At 36.6% G+C, this 19616-nt stretch overlaps 1 protein-coding gene across 12 annotated transcripts in view; it reads left to right on the forward strand.

Moving 5' to 3' along the window:
• U2SURP (U2 snRNP associated SURP domain containing) overlaps positions 1-19616 on the forward strand; it is a 44813-nt gene that overhangs the window by 18616 nt on the left and 6581 nt on the right. For all 12 annotated transcript variants that reach the window (XM_085587160.1, XM_077785660.2, XM_085587164.1 and 9 more), the window contains 11 exons: positions 3098-3202; positions 4392-4458; positions 4550-4713; positions 5826-5988; positions 6493-6572; positions 7600-7687; positions 9285-9407; positions 10309-10465; positions 10799-10894; positions 11513-11579; positions 12542-12704. In XM_085587160.1, coding sequence (XP_085443286.1) covers positions 3098-3202; positions 4392-4458; positions 4550-4713; positions 5826-5988; positions 6493-6572; positions 7600-7687; positions 9285-9407; positions 10309-10465; positions 10799-10894; positions 11513-11579; positions 12542-12704 — 1273 coding nt within the window. The remainder of the gene's footprint in view (positions 1-3097; positions 3203-4391; positions 4459-4549; positions 4714-5825; positions 5989-6492; positions 6573-7599; positions 7688-9284; positions 9408-10308; positions 10466-10798; positions 10895-11512; positions 11580-12541; positions 12705-19616) is intronic.

The raw sequence follows: 19616 nt of genomic DNA on the forward strand, positions 1-19616 counted from the left end.
GTATGGTTTACAGACTAACTATTCTTGTCTATTAACTGCTTTTTTTGAGTGAGGGTAGACTTAAATAATTATCTTTTGCATTTAATTTGGGCACTTGAGATAGATGCAGGGTAATTTTGTGAATGACCACTAGGGTGAAACACTGTCTTACAGACACAGCATAAGTCCTGACATAAACCTCTGCATATGGGGATGCAGCTGTGGTTTTTTGTTTTTTATTTTTTAACTTTTTTCTTTTTTTTTCCCTTTTCATTTTTTTTAACTTGTACATTTTATAACCAGTTCAGTTGAAAATCACTTTTGATTTCTGCTAATTTTTTAAATGTGGCAGTTAATTTTTGTCACTGAAAAAGATACTTTTGTATTATTGCAAGGATATTTTTCCATTTTGGTCCCCATCACTGTTCCTACCTTCAAGCTAGTCTAGGTATACTCTTGCTCAGTTAAGCTAAAGCCTTTTCCCAAACATAGGAACACAACACTTGTTTTAAAAGTAAAGAAGCCCAAAAGATTACCAAATTCTCTTTGACATTGGCCTTGGTGAGCAACACCAGCTGAACTGTCTGCGGCAGCGGGGGACCAGGAAAACATCATGGGATGGATTGGGAAAGTATACAGTTTTTGACCAGACATTGGTACGATCGGCTCCAATAAATGTGGTTTTATTATAACTGAAAAACCTTTTTTTGTTGGCCAACTTAAGCTAAATGACGTTTTAAAATAATGCACTATTGGTTTTTTGCTACACTGTTTTAATTGTCACAAAGTCCCTTTTTTCTTTTTTTCATGGGGGGGAGGGGGCAGAAGGAGATTTGTGAAGCTGGTTATAGTGCATTAACAATCTTGCCAGTACATGCTCCAATGTACTGTATTTTTGATGGAATTTTTGTTGCTGTACAATTTTTGTTGGGTAGAAACTTGAATAATTGGGGCGACCAACCAGGAGGAGTCTTGATATGAGAAACATATTGAGTAGTAGAACAAGTACTTGTAAAACTGTACAGTGCTCACAGAGTAGCTGTCAGAGAAAAAATTTTATTTTTCCATGTCCATTTTATTTACTGTAGCATTTTAAAAGCCTGTATGATAAGAACTCGTGTTAAATGAATTGTATTTGAAAACACTTCTAATAATTCTTTTCCTGATGATTTTGGAAGTTGCCAATGACAATTGCTAAGGTAATTTATTACTCAGTGTATCCAATCATGCAAAAATTTTGACTGACTTCAATGGGATAATATGTTTAATTATTCTCCTTTAATTAAAAAATTTCAATACTATTTTTAACATCTCTTTCTTCTTATTAAACAGCAAACCTTGAGTATGTATAATCAATTATTTTTTTTCTGAAAAATTCACTTCCAAGTAGTCACATCTTACATACTAAAATGCCTGTAACAACCTCTTTCAGATATGGGATGAGCTGAATCTATTTTCATACATTGGAGGTCTCATGAAGCAGATGTTCTTGTTCAAGCATAAGCTACTCTGACACAATTTGATTTTACTTGATGAAATAAAAATTAGATTAAAACCAATGATGATTTTCAGGAATCCAGAAGTGATCACACTGGATTTGTCTTAAAATAAATGAATGCTGTAATAGCTCAGAGGCTTGAAAGCTATTGTAGATTTCTTTCTTGCTGATGTTTTCAAATACAGTTCATGTAACAAGAAGAGTCTGGCTGTTCAGACTTTCAGAACACTGCTGTAAATAAAATGGCTACAGAATTGTTGAAACTGTGTCCTCTTTGCAGTGTTTCCTGGATTATAAAAAACAGACAGGAAAATCAAACTGGTAACAGTTTGATTTTATTTGTGTAATATTTGAGGCAAATGTAGATTCAGTGATAGATGGCTTAAAAGAGCACTTGCAGATGTCTGGGGTAGGATTCTATTCCTGTTCTATTATTATTTTTTTAAGTTGATTTTTTTTTAATCTAGTGCATTATATCTGTGGCAGAACTTGAAATGCTCATGGTAGAAAATAGTCACCTCATTGCTAAGAAGTAATAGAAAATTCTGCAACTTTACAATGTAGCATTTATGGAATTTTAGTAATTAAAAAAGTGCTCTATGGAAATCTAATGAATTACATGTAAAAACCCAATATTCATTTGTTGCATCTAGGAAAATAAATTTAAAAATGCAAAAATCTGTATTTTTTTGGCTTGCATCACATTCAAAGGACACGTGCTGTGAAGCTTTTCCTATATGTAGGTAATCTATTTTAAAACGTCAGGACTCTGTTTCCATAAAACCCCAAAGGGGTGGAAACTGGCTATCACTATTTTTGATAAAGCTTTTCTGACTCTCTCCTGTTAGCATGCTTAGAAGTGACTCTGCTTTGAAAAATGTGCACTTCACATCCATTTCTTGCCTGTCTCAGGATGTAGTGCTGAATGAAGAGATACAGATTTTTATATTTTTTTAATTGTGATTTAGTTCTGTTGTGTGTCTGAGGGAGGATACATGGGATGGTATGATACACAAGAATGGACAGTTTTGTTCTATGCCTATAGTCAAGTCTTGACTAAAAAGAGATGATCTAAATTCAGTAAATATATTGCCTTGTTGTACATCAAGAAGGCTATTTGCTTTTCCTTTCATACTTGAATAGTTTGAAAGCTGAATTCAGATTCTATTGAACATTCAGAAGTATGTGTGTTTTATTTTGAGCAAAATATTCAGCCACTTGTTCCCCTGTGGAACTTCAGCTAACACTTCAGTCTTATTTCTAGACAATGTAGATGAGGGCTTAGTTTTTGATATCTAATTGTACTTTGGTGTTCAGGTGCCCATATTTTTGTATCAGGTTTCTGCTAAGCAAGACATGGTTGTAGGCTAAGCCATGGAAATTTAGGAAGGAGATCTCTTAAATTCTTACTCCACCACTTCTAGGCATGGTTTGATTTTTAGAATGCCCGTGTCTGTGATGCAAAGCTATAATATGTTCCATGTTGCCTTAACTTTTATACAGATTTCTTAACAATACAGCAAAATAATCTCCTGCACAGTTGTAGTATCTTAGGTGGAGTGTAGTTTTATATAGTGTTAGGTCTGAATCAATTTTTCTTTAACTGTGTTGTTGTTGTAGGAATTTGCTCGCTTTGATACATCGAATGATAGAGTTTGTGGTTCGGGAAGGGCCCATGTTCGAAGCCATGATCATGAACCGAGAAATCAACAACCCAATGTTCAGGTGCTTATTACATTGCTTCACTTGCAAATATCACCAGCTGTTTTCACTGTTATTTTGTTAATATTCTGCATTCTTGAAATACTAACAAGACTGACTTTTGATGTATCTTTTCTTTATGTGCACCTATGGCTGTACTGTCCTTTTATAAGGAAGAACACACTTTTATTCCAGTTGTTACTAATGTGTACATATAAATAAGTAAAACAGTGCGCACACACACAATGTAATACATTTCTATGTATTTAAATAAATACCATTTAACACATACTCTTTTGAGGGATCCGCAATCAGTGAAAGCAGTAGCATACATTTTAAAAAAAGAAAAAAATCCCCCTCTTCCCCCAGACTGACAAACTCAATGTGCAGTCCACTCTTCCTGGAACCTATTTTTTAATTTTTAGCAAGAGCTGGGAGTAATTTTTCTTCTATGTCCATTATAATAGAATTAAACTTCAGCTGACATAGGGAAGTTTTGAGAATTTTGAGCACTTGTCCTTAATGGAATGAAAAAGGTCCAGTTTCCAAATTTCTTATGAATTGCAGTCTCTCAAAAAAGGTTTTCAGGGAAGGGCTAAATTACTTTTTAGCAGTGTTTTATTTGCAGTAAGTTTGAAGAGCTTCATTATGATTTTTATATGCGAAGTGAGAAAGTAGGCAGGTGAAAATATCTTGGCCGTTAAAAATGGGCTGCTTGTCCCCCACATTCCCCATTAGATGTTGCCAGCGTTCTGCCAGACAGTTTACTGGTGGAAAACTTCAAGTCATTCAGTATTTGGTGACCTCACTATGCAACTGCAAGCTCCTGCATCACTTGTGCTGAGGCTGCAGTTGCTCCTATAGAGACTCTTAACACTGATGATTCTTCTGCTTTGCTGTGAGGTTGCACAGTTGTTCTTTCTGACCCTGTTTGTTCTGCTCTTGAGTTCTGAGCAGTGCTGTGCCTTGGGGAGCTCTGCTCTCTGCAGATTGCATGTGTGTGTGTGTATGAGTGTGTGGAGTAGTTGTACATGTTCTGCCTGGCTGTGCTGTGTGTATACGTGATTTTAGCTCCTTGTGTTCTCTCTGCAACTGATATGGGATTCTGAACAGGGTTTGGCTGTTTTGGTTTTTTTTTCATTGCTTCTTTTAAATTTGTGTCACTTCAAGATTTGTAATATGCTCTGTGTTTTTCCTTTGCTCTTTGGTTTAGGTTTTTATTTGAAAACCAGACTCCAGCCCATGTGTATTATAGATGGAAGCTTTATTCAATTCTTCAGGCAAGTAGAATTTTAGTGATAGTTCATAGCTTCAAGCATAGTGAAGTAAAATAACACCAAAGTAAAAATACTTCCATTTTTTTTTTCATAGGGGGATGCTCCAACCAAGTGGAGGACAGAAGATTTCCGTATGTTTAAAAATGGATCCTTCTGGAGGCCACCACCATTGAATCCATACCTGCATGGGATGTCCGAAGAGCAAGAAACGGAAGCGTTTGTGGAGGAACCGAACAAGAAGGGTGCACTTAAGGAAGAGTATGTACCACCACTGATGGAGGGTGCTGCCTTGGTAGCTGGTCTGCCTGGGTTTGCCCATTGTGTTTTTGTACCTCTAATGTGTCATCCCCTAAGTTGTCATACTTGTCATAGTATTATGTACATGTCTGAGTAAGTGTCTCTTCACCTCAGTGCTTCTGATCATACTTGTTGCTAAATACATTCTTGATTTGGTAAGCTTTGTCATCACTGAACCTTTCATTCCGATGTTATTATCCCTTAATTTGAAAGGGGTTAGGAAGATGAGAGTTTTTCCCACATTTTCTGCTGCTGTCTGTAACTGAGGATATGTAGCATCTTTCTTAACATTGTTATGACCTCACAAACTAAACCGTTGCTGTGATCTTAAACTTACTGATGCTGTTCTTCAGAAATTAAAATTGGGAGTCATTGTTAATAAACAGGAAGAGAGAGATCATCGGAGTTCTTTGCTGTGAAGTGTCAGAGTACTGGGAGTGGCTGTGGTAGTGGAAATAGAGACCTGCTTTTCCTAATTTTGCTGCTGTTGTTACAAATGTGTTACTAACGTGTGGAGTTTTTTTGTTTGTTTTATTCTTCTCTTCATAGTTACCACAACAGTTATGCTTCTGTAGGTTTTAATACACAGTTTGTTTCTTATACCTTCTTTTGAAAAGGCTCAAAAAGAGAATATTTTTAAAATGTTCTCTGTGTATAGAGGTCAGGAAAATTTTGAAGTAATTGTTTGTTTATTAGCTTTCTGAATCTAGTATTTCTTATTCTGTAGCAGAAATTACTTGCATGCTTTAGAGTTATCCATTTGGTTTAGGCCTAAACTAAATTCAGAAAGATAATTACTTTTTTTAGAGATACTGATGTGTTTACTTAAGTATTTCTCAGCTACTTTTTCTTGATTTCTGTATGGTATCAAGACCCGAGTGAGAATTTTTTTCACTTTACGTATGGACACATAAATTCATGAACCACTTAAAGAACTTGGGCAAAAGAATATTAAAGTATTGAAAATTTATTTTCTCCTAAAGATGGAAAAACAAAAAAAACCTTGTTAAATGGAAATTCACAAAAGTACTTTTCATTTCATATTGAAAGTATTAAAATTCCTGCTATTCCAGACAGAGGGACAAACTAGAGGAAATTCTACGTGGGTTAACGCCTCGGAAGAACGACATTGGTGATGCAATGGTTTTCTGTCTAAATAATGCGGAAGCTGCTGAAGAAATTGTGGACTGCATTACAGAGTCATTGTCCATCCTCAAGACTCCTCTTCCTAAGAAGGTGATGAGATTTTCTATAATCTTGTATTTTGGTGGAGGAGCTCACTTAGCAGCATGTGCATGCAATTTACAAGCATTATTTCATAAGTTTGTGTAGTGTTAAGATTTTGTACTGAAGTGTGGACTTAAATTCAAGTATTATCTCTTGCTGTGGAATTTTGTTACATATTTTTTATTCTTGCTGAAGTTGCTTGTAAGTAATATTCTGCCTTACTGGGAAATTAAGAACAGTGAAATAATCTGTTCAAATGAGGCAATTAAAACAGAAATGCCATGATTCTCCTTTGTAATGCTCTGGTGATATGTTACAGGAGTTCATACCCTACAGCATAACGGGGCTAATTGCCTCTTACCATGTTTATTAATAATATAGCTGTGCTACACTTAATTCTAATTAGGTACTTCCAGATAGTTTAAACTGTCTTGTATTCTTTCTGTGAAAATGCCTTTATTTTCAGAAGAATTGTAAGTGGACTTTTCTTAATTTGACTGTTTGTTATTGTAGATTGCAAGACTGTATCTAGTGTCAGATGTATTATACAACTCTTCAGCTAAAGTTGCCAATGCTTCCTACTATAGAAAATTGTAAGTATATTTTAGGTGACTGGTAGTTAATAAAACCCCTCTTATATCCATCTATGTATGTACATTTCTGGATAAACATGGTTGTAGGAAATTCAGACTTTTCTGTGCTACTGTTATTACAGACTGATGACATTTATATCTGTTTGCATGAAAATGTGTAAGATGTAGCATGTTGGTAATGCAAAAAATATATGTGCCCTGTGCAAGAGACTGCTTGCATGGAACTCCATAAAGGTTAGAATACCTCATGTGCCTCTTAACAGAAAGAGCCTGGAGATAATAGTCAAGATATGGTATAGTTCAAGCTAAGAAGTAAATTTTTAAACAGATTTATTTTTATTAAAATGTGGAAGGTGTAACTTTCCATAAACTTTTGATAAGGTATAAGGGGATATTACATACTTTATTTCTAAGGTGCTGAGCAGAATTTAGGAAGAATGTCCATGGGACAGTATTTTTGTCATATTAAGTGTTTGTGTCTACTTCCTGGAGTCTCTACTGTTAGGGCAGCATGGTGGGAAATACTCAGCATGTTACAAAATTAGTGATTGCAATTGATGTTTCCTGTTGCAGTGTGTCTGTGTTGTGCTGGTTTATCTTTTGCACATTGTGAGAAGCTCAAGGGAAGCTGGACAGCTGTTGCTCACTGTGCTTTCATTGAGGGCCTCACTGAATAAATTAGAATACAAGTATAACTAAGAATTTTTTTTAAAATACAGATTGAATTTTGAGACAATTCTTTCATTCTATTTAAGGTTGTAAAACTCCTTTTATCATCCTCCAATCTTTCCAGGGTGTTTAAAGAGACTGCAGCAGATGTGAAGATCTCCCTTCACAGTTCTGTTGTTGTCCAAGGTGATTTAATATATAGTAATCATATTTTATTTATAGTTCAGTTCATGGCTACTATAAGGATCAGAACCTTGTGCTTTTGAGTCCTGTGTCCCAGGTATTTTCATGAATTGTGTATGTCCAGAAAACATATATTACAAAGTTTAACTAAAGAAATGTATATGTTTAATTCTAGTTTTGAAACAAAATTATGTCAGATATTCTCTGATCTCAATGCTACTTACCGTACAATACAAGGCCATTTACAGTCTGAAAATTTCAAGGTATGTATTTCATTGTTATTTACATGACATAGAAGTCACATAAATAGATGTTCCTGCACAAGAGATTACATGCTATGATAGGTGGCTTAGACATCAAGGTCCCTATTTAGGCTTTAAAAAGAGTAATTTTTAAAAGCTTTCTGTTTTGCAAGGATAGCCTTGCCATTAAGGAAGGAAATGAGCATCTGCCAGCTGAAGTGTACCAGCAGATGTAGAGTTGTGGAGTCGAGAGGATATCTTATCTATCACTTGAATTGCAAACGAGGCTTTCTAGCTTTCTTTCTGTTCAGGGCCACCTGTATTTCAGTTTCAGAGGTGAACTTGTGTGGAAGTGCTCAGTGTGGGAAAGAAGCTCCTGGGCAGAACAGCATAAAGTTACTTCTAAACGGCTTTTTTGTGTCAGGCTTTATATTAGAGTTCTGATAAGCAGTATTAACATGGATACTTGAAAGTGGTTTTTGAGGTCAAATGCTGTCTGCTTCTCATGCTTGACCCCTTTCCTTATGTTTTTACGATGCCTCTGCACTTTTTTCTTTGTTTTTCAGTCAGAGGCTTTAAATATATAGCTTACCCAGAGTAGCTAGTTTGTCTGTGTTAAGATCTTCATCCTGGTTCCCCCTTCTTCTCTCAATTGCTCTAGATTTGGAATCAGTTTGAGTTACCTGCTATTTTAAAACTTTCTTAAATTACATGATAAAGAGAGGCAGATTTTTTTAATATATCTACATCTTCAGTAATGTGTCAAACTTGACCTGAAGCACATCTTTTCAAATACTCTTTTTAAAAAGAAAAACGATAAAATTATTTGGTTTTGAAGAGACTTTAAAGATAACCTGTTCCAACCCCCTGTCATGAGCAGAGATACCTTTCACTGAAGCAGGTTGCTCAGAACTCCATCCAGCCTTGCCTTGAACACTTCACCGGTGGGGCAGCCACAGCTTCTCTGCCATTGCCTCAGCGCGTTCACACTGAGTAATTACTTGATAATAGCTAATCTAAACCAAGCCCCTTTCTGTTTTAAGGCATTCCCCCCTTTTCTTGTCACTACTTGCCCTTGTAAGAAGTCCTTTTCCAGGTTTCTTTTAGCCCCTTTGGGTGCTCGAAGGGGCTCTAAAGTCTCCCCAGAGCCATGTCCAGGCTGAATAAAATGAAAGTAGGAATACAATTTCAGTTCAATAATATATAATTATAAAGTATAAGCCAATGTTAATTATAAAGTATAAGCCAATGTTAATTTTAGTTATTTTATTTTGCAAACAGATATTTTCTCTTAGATTTGGTGGAAGCACCTGCTTTGAACATTGGGGCAGAAGGAAATTTACTGTCAGGATAGAAGTGGCAACAGCCAAAATGGATAATGCAATAGGAATTTCAAGGGAAAATTAAACCCAAGTGAGATTACTTAAAATGTCGTTCCTAAATATATATTTTTGTAAAATTACTAGTCTTCTCCAGCATGGTATCATTACAATATACATCAGTATGGAACTACTTAAGAATAGTTGTCTACAGTAGTAGTTCTCTGTGGTCTTTTTCCCATCACATGAAATTTCACAATACAAATATTTTAGCATTTATTTTTTCCTCTTGCTTCTAGCAACGGGTGATGACATGCTTCCGAGCATGGGAAGACTGGGCAATCTATCCAGAACCATTTCTGATCAAACTACAGAATATTTTCTTGGGACTTGTAAATATCATGGAAGATAAAGAAACAGAGGTAAGTGACTTCAGGAGTGATGCTCGCAGACAGCAGGGAAAAATGTGTTAATATAAAATAGAGCTGGCAAGGATTATTTTGCTCTCTTTTATGGTGAATAAACCTTTCTTTCTTCCAAGTCCTTTGCTCCTAAATAGAGGTGTAACATATTTTCAAAAGCAAATACTGTTTACTGTGTTCATGTATTTCTTGCCTGTATATTAGGTGCTGTGGTGAGTTACACTGTGAAACTGTTTCAGAGCAAAGATTAGTACAGAATGACAGGTATTACCTTTGTGCTGGAAATACTCTGTAATACCTGTCTCTGAATTCTGAGTGGAGTTTCAGGCATTGTCACTGTGAGGAAAGATGCCTTTCAGAGCAGTGGGAGGGAAGCCTGCAGTATAATTTAACTAAAGCTGATTTCTTGGAGTGGAAAAGCAGGGTGAACACACACATATGAAGGGACAGCACCTGTACCTAACAATATAGAATACACAGCTGTATTTATAATTTGTGATTTCCTTAAATTGGTGTTCCTGCTAAATAGTCTGTTTGTGTCAGTTGTTCATTTTACTGGTCTTGGGGAAAATTTCTTATCGGGGAAGTATGATTTATCTGACTCTAATTGACTTTGAGATAAACCTCAACTTAATAGCTCTTCTTTTGAATATAGGTATTGGAAAGCTTCCAATAATTTGTGGACAAATTCCAAGTTCTTGCCTATAATTTCTGATAGGAAGATATTGTTGTGTTATTTCCTCTACAATAAACAACTATACTTCATAGCAAAAATTGTTGAAGTAGATATTTTGGTATTTATAAAAGTGCTTCTTTAAAAATAAATTATTTGATAGTTGGAAAAGTAAAAAAAAGCAATGTAGATTTGTACTTGAAATAATGACATATTATTTGCTTTCAGGAAGTACCAGATGATCTTGATGGTGCTCCCATTGAGGAAGAGCTCGATGGTGCTCCACTAGAAGATGTGGATGGAATTCCTATTGATGCTGCTCCTATTGATGATCTGGATGGAGTACCAATTAAATCACTGGATGATGATCTTGATGGAGTTCCTTGTACGAAATATTTCAACTTTCAGATTGATTCTTCAGTCTTGGATCTTTTCTTCCTGCACGGTTTTTAGAAATACAGCCTAGAATTGATCTGGCATGTAGCTTTGTAAAGCGTTGATTAATTTCAATATGCTCTACTGTCTTTAGATAGTAATTGCTTTAGAAACACACGAGGTGTTTTCTGATGTTACACATCAGGATCTAAACCCTGTTTTCTTTACTTTGCAAATACTAAGATTGTGTAATCTCTTTCATTGTTTAATTCTGTTATCTTAGTACTTTTTGGTTTCAGCTTCTGAATGCTTTCTAAGTTTTCTGTGTGTCTTTTTTCACCAGTGGATACAACTGAAGACTCAAAAAAGAATGAGCCTATATTTAAAGTTGCCCCTTCAAAGTGGGAAGCAGTGGATGAATCGGAACTGGAAGCTCAAGGTTGGTTCTGAAAGTATCTTTTCTGAAGTAAACTCAAAGAATAATGTCACTTAGGTAATGATTTTTTTCAGCTGATCTGTGATAAAATGCTAATAGGATTACTATTGTAACATAGCAGGATTTTCTGAATTTTTAACCAAACTGAATTTTTAACCAAAAAGGAAAATAATGTGTTCCATTATGCTTATCGTACTTCAATAACCTATCAGCCTTTAAGAGTAATTTCCACTTTATTAAGAATAAATACTAAAAACAAACTAAAATAAATCTGGGTATGTGTCTGGCAGTCTTTTTAAATCTTGGTTTAAAATATAATATTTCACAAACTGACAAATGCTTGTCTGCTTTTGAAGGAGTTACTGCAGTATGATAGGCAGTGTGAGTGAATAGCTCTGTGAATAGTAAATATTCTGATAATGGGCTGGTTGAGTATTTTGTGAAATAGAAAGTCTGTATTGAGTGTTAGATGCTGGTAAATTTTACCACACTGTAATTCTTATTATATGTTATATACTATATATATATATATGTATCTTAGTATAATTATATTACAAATACTAATTTTCAGATTAAATGGTAGCTTTTTTATTGTTAAAATTATCCTACTGTCTCTTCTAGCGGTTACTACTTCTAAGTGGGAGCTTTTTGACCAACATGAAGAATCTGAGGAGGAGGAAATTCAAAAGTAAATACTTTTTAATTCTAATTAAAACGTATTTTATGTATCTAAGGTTGAGTGTCTGTCTTTGGAACTCCTTATAAGATATATATGTTATTTACTACATGAGTAGAGCAAAAAAGAAATTTTGAAAGTAGGAAAATAAGAAAATGGAGAAAACTCAAGATTTTAGTGCAGCATGCTTTCAGCCCTCATGATTTTTTCTAACATGATAAATTACATATTTTGGTAGAGGTGTTGACTACAATATTTGAATTTATGCTGATTTGAGAATTCAGCATCAAATAGTAAGAGCTAAGGTAGTAGAATGGAAATCTTGCTGTCAGGTATATATGAATGAATCTAAAACTTCTGCCTTCTGCTGCTGAGATGAGCACAGTGAGTCATGTTCTGAGGTGTTTCATTGGATGCTGATAGGCTCATGCCAGCAGAAGCTGGTTTTGAGTTGTCTTTTACTTTGCTCTTCAGACAGGTGAGAGGGTCTGTTAGTTAATGCTGTAAATACTCCCTACATTGCATGGAGTCCTGCAGCACTCTAGTGGCCAGTCTGGGAATATAATTTTGGGTATCTGCCATCTCTCAGGTTTATCTCCCAAAAGCAAATGTAGTAAATATTGTTCTTCTATTAATATACCATTACAGCACTTAGAGCTTCTGCTGAGGGAGTGGGTTTCCTTTGGTAGCTGAGATAGATATGTATTTGATAACTGTAAATGTAATGAATTCTTCTGTACTCTGTTTCTTTGATAAGTGTAAATTGTGTGAGTAATAAAACTAACAGTTTAATAAATGAGAAAGATCTATCTCACAGAGGGAGACTGATTTTTAGCTGCAGACTTATGTAATTTAACCTAACAGATTTCAAAACTAGTAACTAATCCTAAAAACTAAGTAAGAGAAATAGTGAATTTCATATATACTTAAGACATCTGTGACATCTTAGTTAATTCTGTATGTTTTCTGTAAAGTCAAGAAGAAGAAAGTGAAGATGAAGAAGACACACAGAGTTCCAAGTCAGAAGAACAACACATGTATTCCAATCCTATTAAAGAGGACATGCCTGAGTCCAAGTCATCAGTCAAATACTCAGAAATGAGTGAAGAAAAGCGTGCCAAACTCAGAGAGATAGAGGTGAGCACGGGGTGTTTTGTGCCACCCTTCTGTACCTTTCCAGTCCTCAGCCCACCCTGAGTTCTCTGCATACAATTGGGAGTTATTTTTACTGAAATAATTATAGTCCTATTATGTAGTGGGTTTTTGTTGTAGTTTGGTGTATTTTTGTAAAGGTTTGTTTGTTCACACCCTTACCTTGCCTGGTTTTTACATTTAAAATAATGGAGGAAAAAAAGAAAAATAATGTCAGGACATATTGCCTATTGAAAAGGAAATAACTGTTCTTTTTCAGTGTTCTGTTTCAATACCACTGTAACTTTAGATCACTTGGATGCCCTTACACTTTCCTCCCCTTGGAAAATTAACTTTTGGGATTAACTTTTGGATTTGACCTTAGTCCTCTATCTTTCTTGTTTTCTCTGTTTCTTGCCTTGAAGTGTCTGTATTTTATTGAATTTAACAGTGTCTCTTCACTGTCTCAGCCATCAAACAAAGAAGTAGCTTCAGCTAACCCACATAGTTGTGGAGTCAGAGGTTATTTTAATTTAAGCCCTGCGTACAGTTTATAGGGCTCCCTGGTTCTTCTCTCCTTTCTCCAAACCCAGGTGTTAGTGTAGCTGTTAAGCTTAATCAGCAGAGGTTGTTATGGCTTTGTTCTGTCTTCTGAGCTTGTGCTTAACTGAGAAGGTAACTAAAACTGGAATTTAGCACAAGATTTGTATAGCAGTGAAGCCTTTCTGACATATACTGCCATGTAAAATCAGATTTAAAATTGTATGTGACTTCTTGGCTTGTATTCAGTATTCAGACCTGGGGGAACACTGAATAGCAGAATTCTTGTAGCTTCTGTTCAGTGCATTAAAATGATATTAAGTTGCTAAATGCTTATTTCAGTTGTAGCAGCTCCAAATGACAGGTTATAACCTGGGTGATGTTTTGAAGGTGGAATTGTGGCTGCCTACCTGTTCGTGCAATACTGTGTTAGTAAAATCAGACATTAGCAAAGTGCTGTAATATTCTTCTAAGATGTTCAGCAAGTAATACTTTAGGATGTCACAAATGTGTTTCTCTTAAATATGCCTCCTTTTAACTATTCAGATTTTATTGAAATTAATAGACTCTTACTTTATAATCTCTTGTTTTGCACAGAAGTTTGATAGTTCAAGATATACAGCCATATTAAGTGAATAAATTCTGAATATGAGAAGCTGAATGGGATTTATGTCTGACCTGACTCATGGTGGCAGTATCTTTGTAGAAAATACATTATGTTAGACTAATGAAAGTACAAGTGAAACTAATTTTCATGTTGCTGTAATATTGACTGAGCTCCTTTCAGACTGAGTGTCTGTGTTACAGGTGTTATCTTGGCAGTTGTGGAGGCAGATAAGGTAGCAATTTGCTTTAACCATTGTCAGTTTTACACTGCACAAGTGTTTTAAGTTCTTTCAGCAGTGTCTTCTGTCAGTAAAAGTTTTAGGTGGCAAACATTTGAGTTTTTCAAGTGCATGCTTGCATTTTATTCTTTTTGATAAGTAAATTAGCATTTTAAAATCAGACTTTTGGAATTGCCAGAAGAGTTTTTTTTTTTATTTTGAGAACATTTCAGACACTATGTAGGAGTACTTAAAATTTTCCTCAAGTTTGTCATTGACAGGAGAGTACTTTCTGTACTACTTCAAAGCATTCACAGTCATGGTTTCTTCTTAGTGTGTATCCAATCCCTGCCAAAACCCACATCCATTATTAAATTTGAGGAAAGGAGCTGAGGAAAAAAACAACCAATTACCAGCTTTAACAATTATGCCATTTAATATGCACTGTAAAAAATGTTGTATAAAATATTTGGCAAAAAAATTGGTAAAGTCTAATTCTCCAGCTGCGCAGTCTACACAGTGACTGCCAGGGAAGCTGAAAAACATTTTTTCATGCATTTTTTGAAAATTCATTAATAAAGCAACAATTCTTTCACTTGGCACAGTTAATAAATTAAGCTTGTTAGCTGGAAGGAGAAAGGGAAGTAAAAAACAAACGTTGGCCTCTGCCATTAGACTGGTGCCATCAGAGGAGGCAAGTTAATAACATTTTGTTTGCTTCCCTCATGCCCCTGTTAATCCTTCTGAAGTTTGAATTCTTTCCTGAATTTAGCAGGAGCAGAGCCTTTCCTGTAACACTGAAGAACAGTGATTTCATAACTGTTTTTTTAAGTGTGGAAAGACTGGCACTTTGCTTTATATTATAACTCAAATTTCATAGTGATCTTCATGGTGCTTTGTGTGTCTTTCTTCCCCCCTGAGACATCTAAAAAAAGGCGTTTTCCTGTTTGTAAAGAGACCTTAGTGCTCTGAAGTGGTAGGAAAGAAAAAAAGGGAATTTTATTATTTGAACTGTTCATTAAGCATGTTCCCTTAGAGTGTAGATAAACTCACAGACAAAATGAAGCAGCATAGTCCTCTTTGGACCTTTATCTAGGATATCTTAGTTCTGCTTCCACCTTGCTGTGCAAATTTTGATAATCCTACTCCAAACAAAAATGCACAGCACGGGCTTCATCTGCAGCAGGAGGCAGGATCATCACAAGTCCAAGCATAACAGTACTTCCAAAGGGTTAAACAGGCTTTTAGTCCTTTTTAGTAGCTGGTTTTACTCACCTTTGTGTTGGCCACCTGAGACCTCAAAGCAGGGTTTTTCTGGGGGAGGAGACCAGTGGTGTGGAAGGCTCCTGCTGAGTCTTTCTGCTGCTAGCCCCAGCTGCAGGAGGGGCAGAGTTGGGTCCTGTGACACCATCCTGTGGCTGTGCTCTGCCAGAGCCTCCCTGCCCCACACCAAACACCCCCTGCCCCCTCACGGTATTGAAAGTCCAATTCATTATTCTACCAAGAGCCAAAGAGATTTTCCTGGCTGCCACAAAGGACAGGTGGTTAGCTTGTCAAGAGGTTCCATACAGTTTCCATTATTCCTTTCTCCAGATTACGGTGCTTAGTGTGCAGAATACTCAGCTTTTGAGTATTTGTCAGGTCACAGGAGCTATCATCATTAGAACAAAATATAATCCTTTGGTTTCTGCAGTCTGTGGAAGTCTCTGTAGCTGGCTCATTTAAGGCTACTGCAAAATGCCATAAAGATACCGTATTAAATATACTACTGATTATGGCTTCATAATAACAACAGGTGAGACAAATTGGCTTTTGCTTAACCAATAGTTTCACTTTTATAGCAGTTGTTTCTTTGAAGGTGATGACTACTCTGAAGATTCTGGTCTATTTTAAATCTTTGACACTTTCTGTCTTACATGAAGCCAAAAGCAAGGAATTGCTTAGCTCCAAGACATGTGGCAACCTGTGAGAGTGATGGAGCAGGCCAGAGCGCTCTGTGGCAGAAGAGAGACTTTACATGTGTATGTCAGTATGTCTGTTACCTGTTGCTGTAGCTGCAGAAATTCCACTACTCATAGACATGGTGGAAAAATCAAGCTTTCAAAGAAATATTTTTTGCTCTACTTCTGGCAAAATGTAGGACTTGTGACAGCCATTATTGGGGCAAGACTATTTTAAGGAAAACCAAAACTCTTTGGTCTGTTTGGATGTCTGTCCTGTCTCTAATCAGGCTATATTGGAGAGCTTACATTACTTATCAAGCAGAAATTCCTATCTTTCATCAAGTGTGTAGTGATTAGCTTCTTAGTCCATCCTAATATGTAGCATGCAGCTAATTTATCTCAAATTAGTTATGTTTGAACATGACCACTTTTATGTTCAGAGGCTGTGTAACTGTGGAGTAACCTCTTGTGAAAAAGCCTTTTTGCACTGAAGACCCTGTGCATGGACTCAGCACCAGCAGATTTGAAAACAAAGGACAATTTTTGGGAGCAGATCAGTTTGGAGTGAGGAAGGCTACAGGCAGCACATCTGGTTGGTGTCTAAATGGAAAAAGAAGAGCTTTGGTTTGCAGCAGTCTGGTTTCCCTGAGCCATGGTAACAAAATGTTACCCCTTCCTTTGGCTTGCTTGCTTCCTGGGTGGGCTGTAATCAAGGGCTCAGCTTCTAGCTAAGGCTGAACCCTTTAAACGCTCCTCAGATGGCTTCCAGGAGAAAGGGAGGAAGTCTCCAGATGAGAACCAAAAGACAAGAGGTTGCTGTGGAGTGTTTGTCTTGAGCTCATGGGAAGGAGCTCCTCATCAGTGAGAAATGTGATCCCGCACTGGAGCATTAAGTTGGGATTGCTCACAGCAGCTCCAGTGGTACCTGGCACTTTTGTGTTGCAGTTTCTGGACTGGGAACTCTGCTCTGGAAGGCTGCTCTAAAGAATTAGTATTGCAAAGTTTTGGCACGGGGATTTGAAAGATTTTTCCCTTCCATTTTATCATGTGTATTACTGACTTTGAGGATTGTCCAGATAAAAGTTAGTGTATTTATTCCTGAAAATGAACAGGCTTACCAGTTCTTATCTATTGAACAGGAATGGTTAAAGAATAACCAATGCAATGAGGATATATTAGTTCATTCTTAATGCAGGTTTACAAAGTTAAATGCTTACAAAATTCATCAATTAGATGCTTAATCAGATTTAAGCCTAAATATTAAGGATCTTTCTCTCCTGGGAGGGTATCTTGAACTGTGTGATAGGAGTATGAGCATCCTGTACTCTGCATGAAGAGATCATGAGAAGAGTGTTCACTATGGCCAGTGTACATTGAGAAGTGAAATGGTGAAGGGATATAACCAAGCATCTAAGTTCAGATAGTAATTCTGAGTGGTCAGATTTTTTAGAAATTTTTTTTGTGGCCTTTGGAACTTGCTTACAGTGTTGATGGATGAGAACTAATAGCAAATGCCTCTATACATGAAGGTTTAGGATGAAGTGATCTGATTAACTGCTCACCTCTGCTGTGTGAGGAGACACCCTGATCCTGTGAGCTCTGACACTTGCTGATTTTCCCCTGACCCAATACATCTCACTAAGGGTGGGAAAAGTGACCTGGCAAGCAGGGTGAGCTTCTGGTGTATGCAAGGCTCAGCCAAACACTGCAGTTGGTGCAAGGGAAGGGTGGAAGGGGGAACCTGTGCTTGGAGTGCAGGAGTGGATGGAAGAGCCGGATCTTTCTGTAGTGAGCTGTTACCATCTCAGCACTCTGGAACACTGAGTCACCTTTCCGGGGGTGGACTCATTTCCTCTGCCCACTGCATCTTTGAAAAGGAGTCAGTTTGCATGTGTTCAAAGGGAGATACAGCAATTGTGTAGAGGAGAAATCCATCTATGGGTGGTCTGTAAAAGACCATAGCTGTCTCAGGAAACCCCATGATCCTGCCATAGGTGGTGTCTGGGGAGGTGTTGAGTGAGATGTTACCACAGTGTAGACTTTCCTATTTTCTCTCTTTTCAAGGCAACTGCTAATGACCACCTTCAGCCCCCCACTCCACCCACAGTTTCTGGAGGAGCTGATGAAAATAATTCCTCATGCCATTTTAAACTTCCTGCCAGCAGTGGCTTGTATGCTATGCATGTCAGCATTTTTTTTTTTTTTTTTTTTTAATTCATTTAGCTTATTGAATCAGATGAAGCCTGATGTTTGGATTCCTGGTTTATTTTCATTTCAGGTTACTTTGGGCTATAGACTTAGGCTTCCTTGCTTTCAAAATATGATTAAACAGAGACTGTCACAGCTTTGTGGCTAAAAATGTAAAGAAACACATGAGGATGGAGGGTTTTTGTGGACTTTTGTTGGTTTTGGTTTGTTTTTTAAATTATATGGGTTATTTAGTTAGGAAAACAAAGTTAAAATCTTATGGACATATTCATGCCATGACGACCCAAGAGGCTTCCTGGATCAACTAAGCCTCCCCTGTACTCCTTCTCTATGGTTTACTGAAGTGTTGAGCAGCTGCTGACCTTGGAGTTTGTGATGGTAGGGAATGCTCCTGATTCCTTAGCAGAACGGGTGGTACACAGTGACACTGAGTATATGGTTGCAAAAGGTATTTCTGTCTTTGAAACTCTGCTTTTGAAGTGGGAGAAGAAAAACATGCCTTTATAGGAGATGGTATGCGACAAATGATGGTGACAGTTTTCCATTGGCTGAATTATCAGAAAAAAGGCTCAACTGCAGGTAGAGCAGGCTCTGTAAGTGGGGGAGGAAAGCAGAACAATTGACACAAGATTACTGTGGTATGAGATAACAGTGCTTTTTAAAAATTTTATTTCTTTTTCCCCCAAAGCAAGCTGTTCCTTTATATTTGAGACTAAAATGAAAAATGTGGTGTTAGCATAAGCTCTGTAACTGAAGGGAAAGGGGATCTTGTTCAAAATAGTGTTATCTCTGCTTGGGTTTTGTTTCTTAACATACTCATGATCAGTTTGTGATACCTTTCCTTTTTGTCACTAAATGGAAGGGCTGATTAGGTTCAGTCTGCTGCATTTTTGAGAGGGAAGAAAAAATCTGTAGAGTTTGATCTTGTGACTACTTCACATTAGGGAATTGAAGACCTGGAGAATAAGAATCCTTTCAGTTAATCAAAATGGACACATTTTCAAAGTCTTTTCCTTTGCGTGTTTTCAGTGTGGAAGAATGAATTTTTTTTAAAGAGAAAACAACTTTTTGTGTTTGCTAAAAATAAAACCTCAAGCACTGAAAAAATCTACTCATATATAGAATGTTGGTGTTGGAACAGGATGTGCAGGAGGATTAGAGCATAAACATTTGGAAGAGAGTTGACAAATACAACCTGAATTATTACCAAGCTCTTCCCTTCTTTCCCAAAAAAGAGATACCTTCTCCTCCAAAAAAATTGAATGATTGCTTGTCCAAGGACTTCTCACTAGGAAGAAAGAATTGACAAATGATATGAGATGTGAGTGAAGTTTCATGATGTGAATCAATTTGGAGAAGGTTTTAGTTCATCTAGACAAAAAAAATCCAAACCAAAACAAACC

The sequence above is a fragment of the Lonchura striata genome, chromosome 9, assembly GCF_050655825.1.
Source record: "Lonchura striata isolate lonStrDom1 chromosome 9, ASM5065582v1, whole genome shotgun sequence".
In the NCBI taxonomy this organism is placed as follows: Eukaryota; Metazoa; Chordata; class Aves; order Passeriformes; family Estrildidae; genus Lonchura; species Lonchura striata.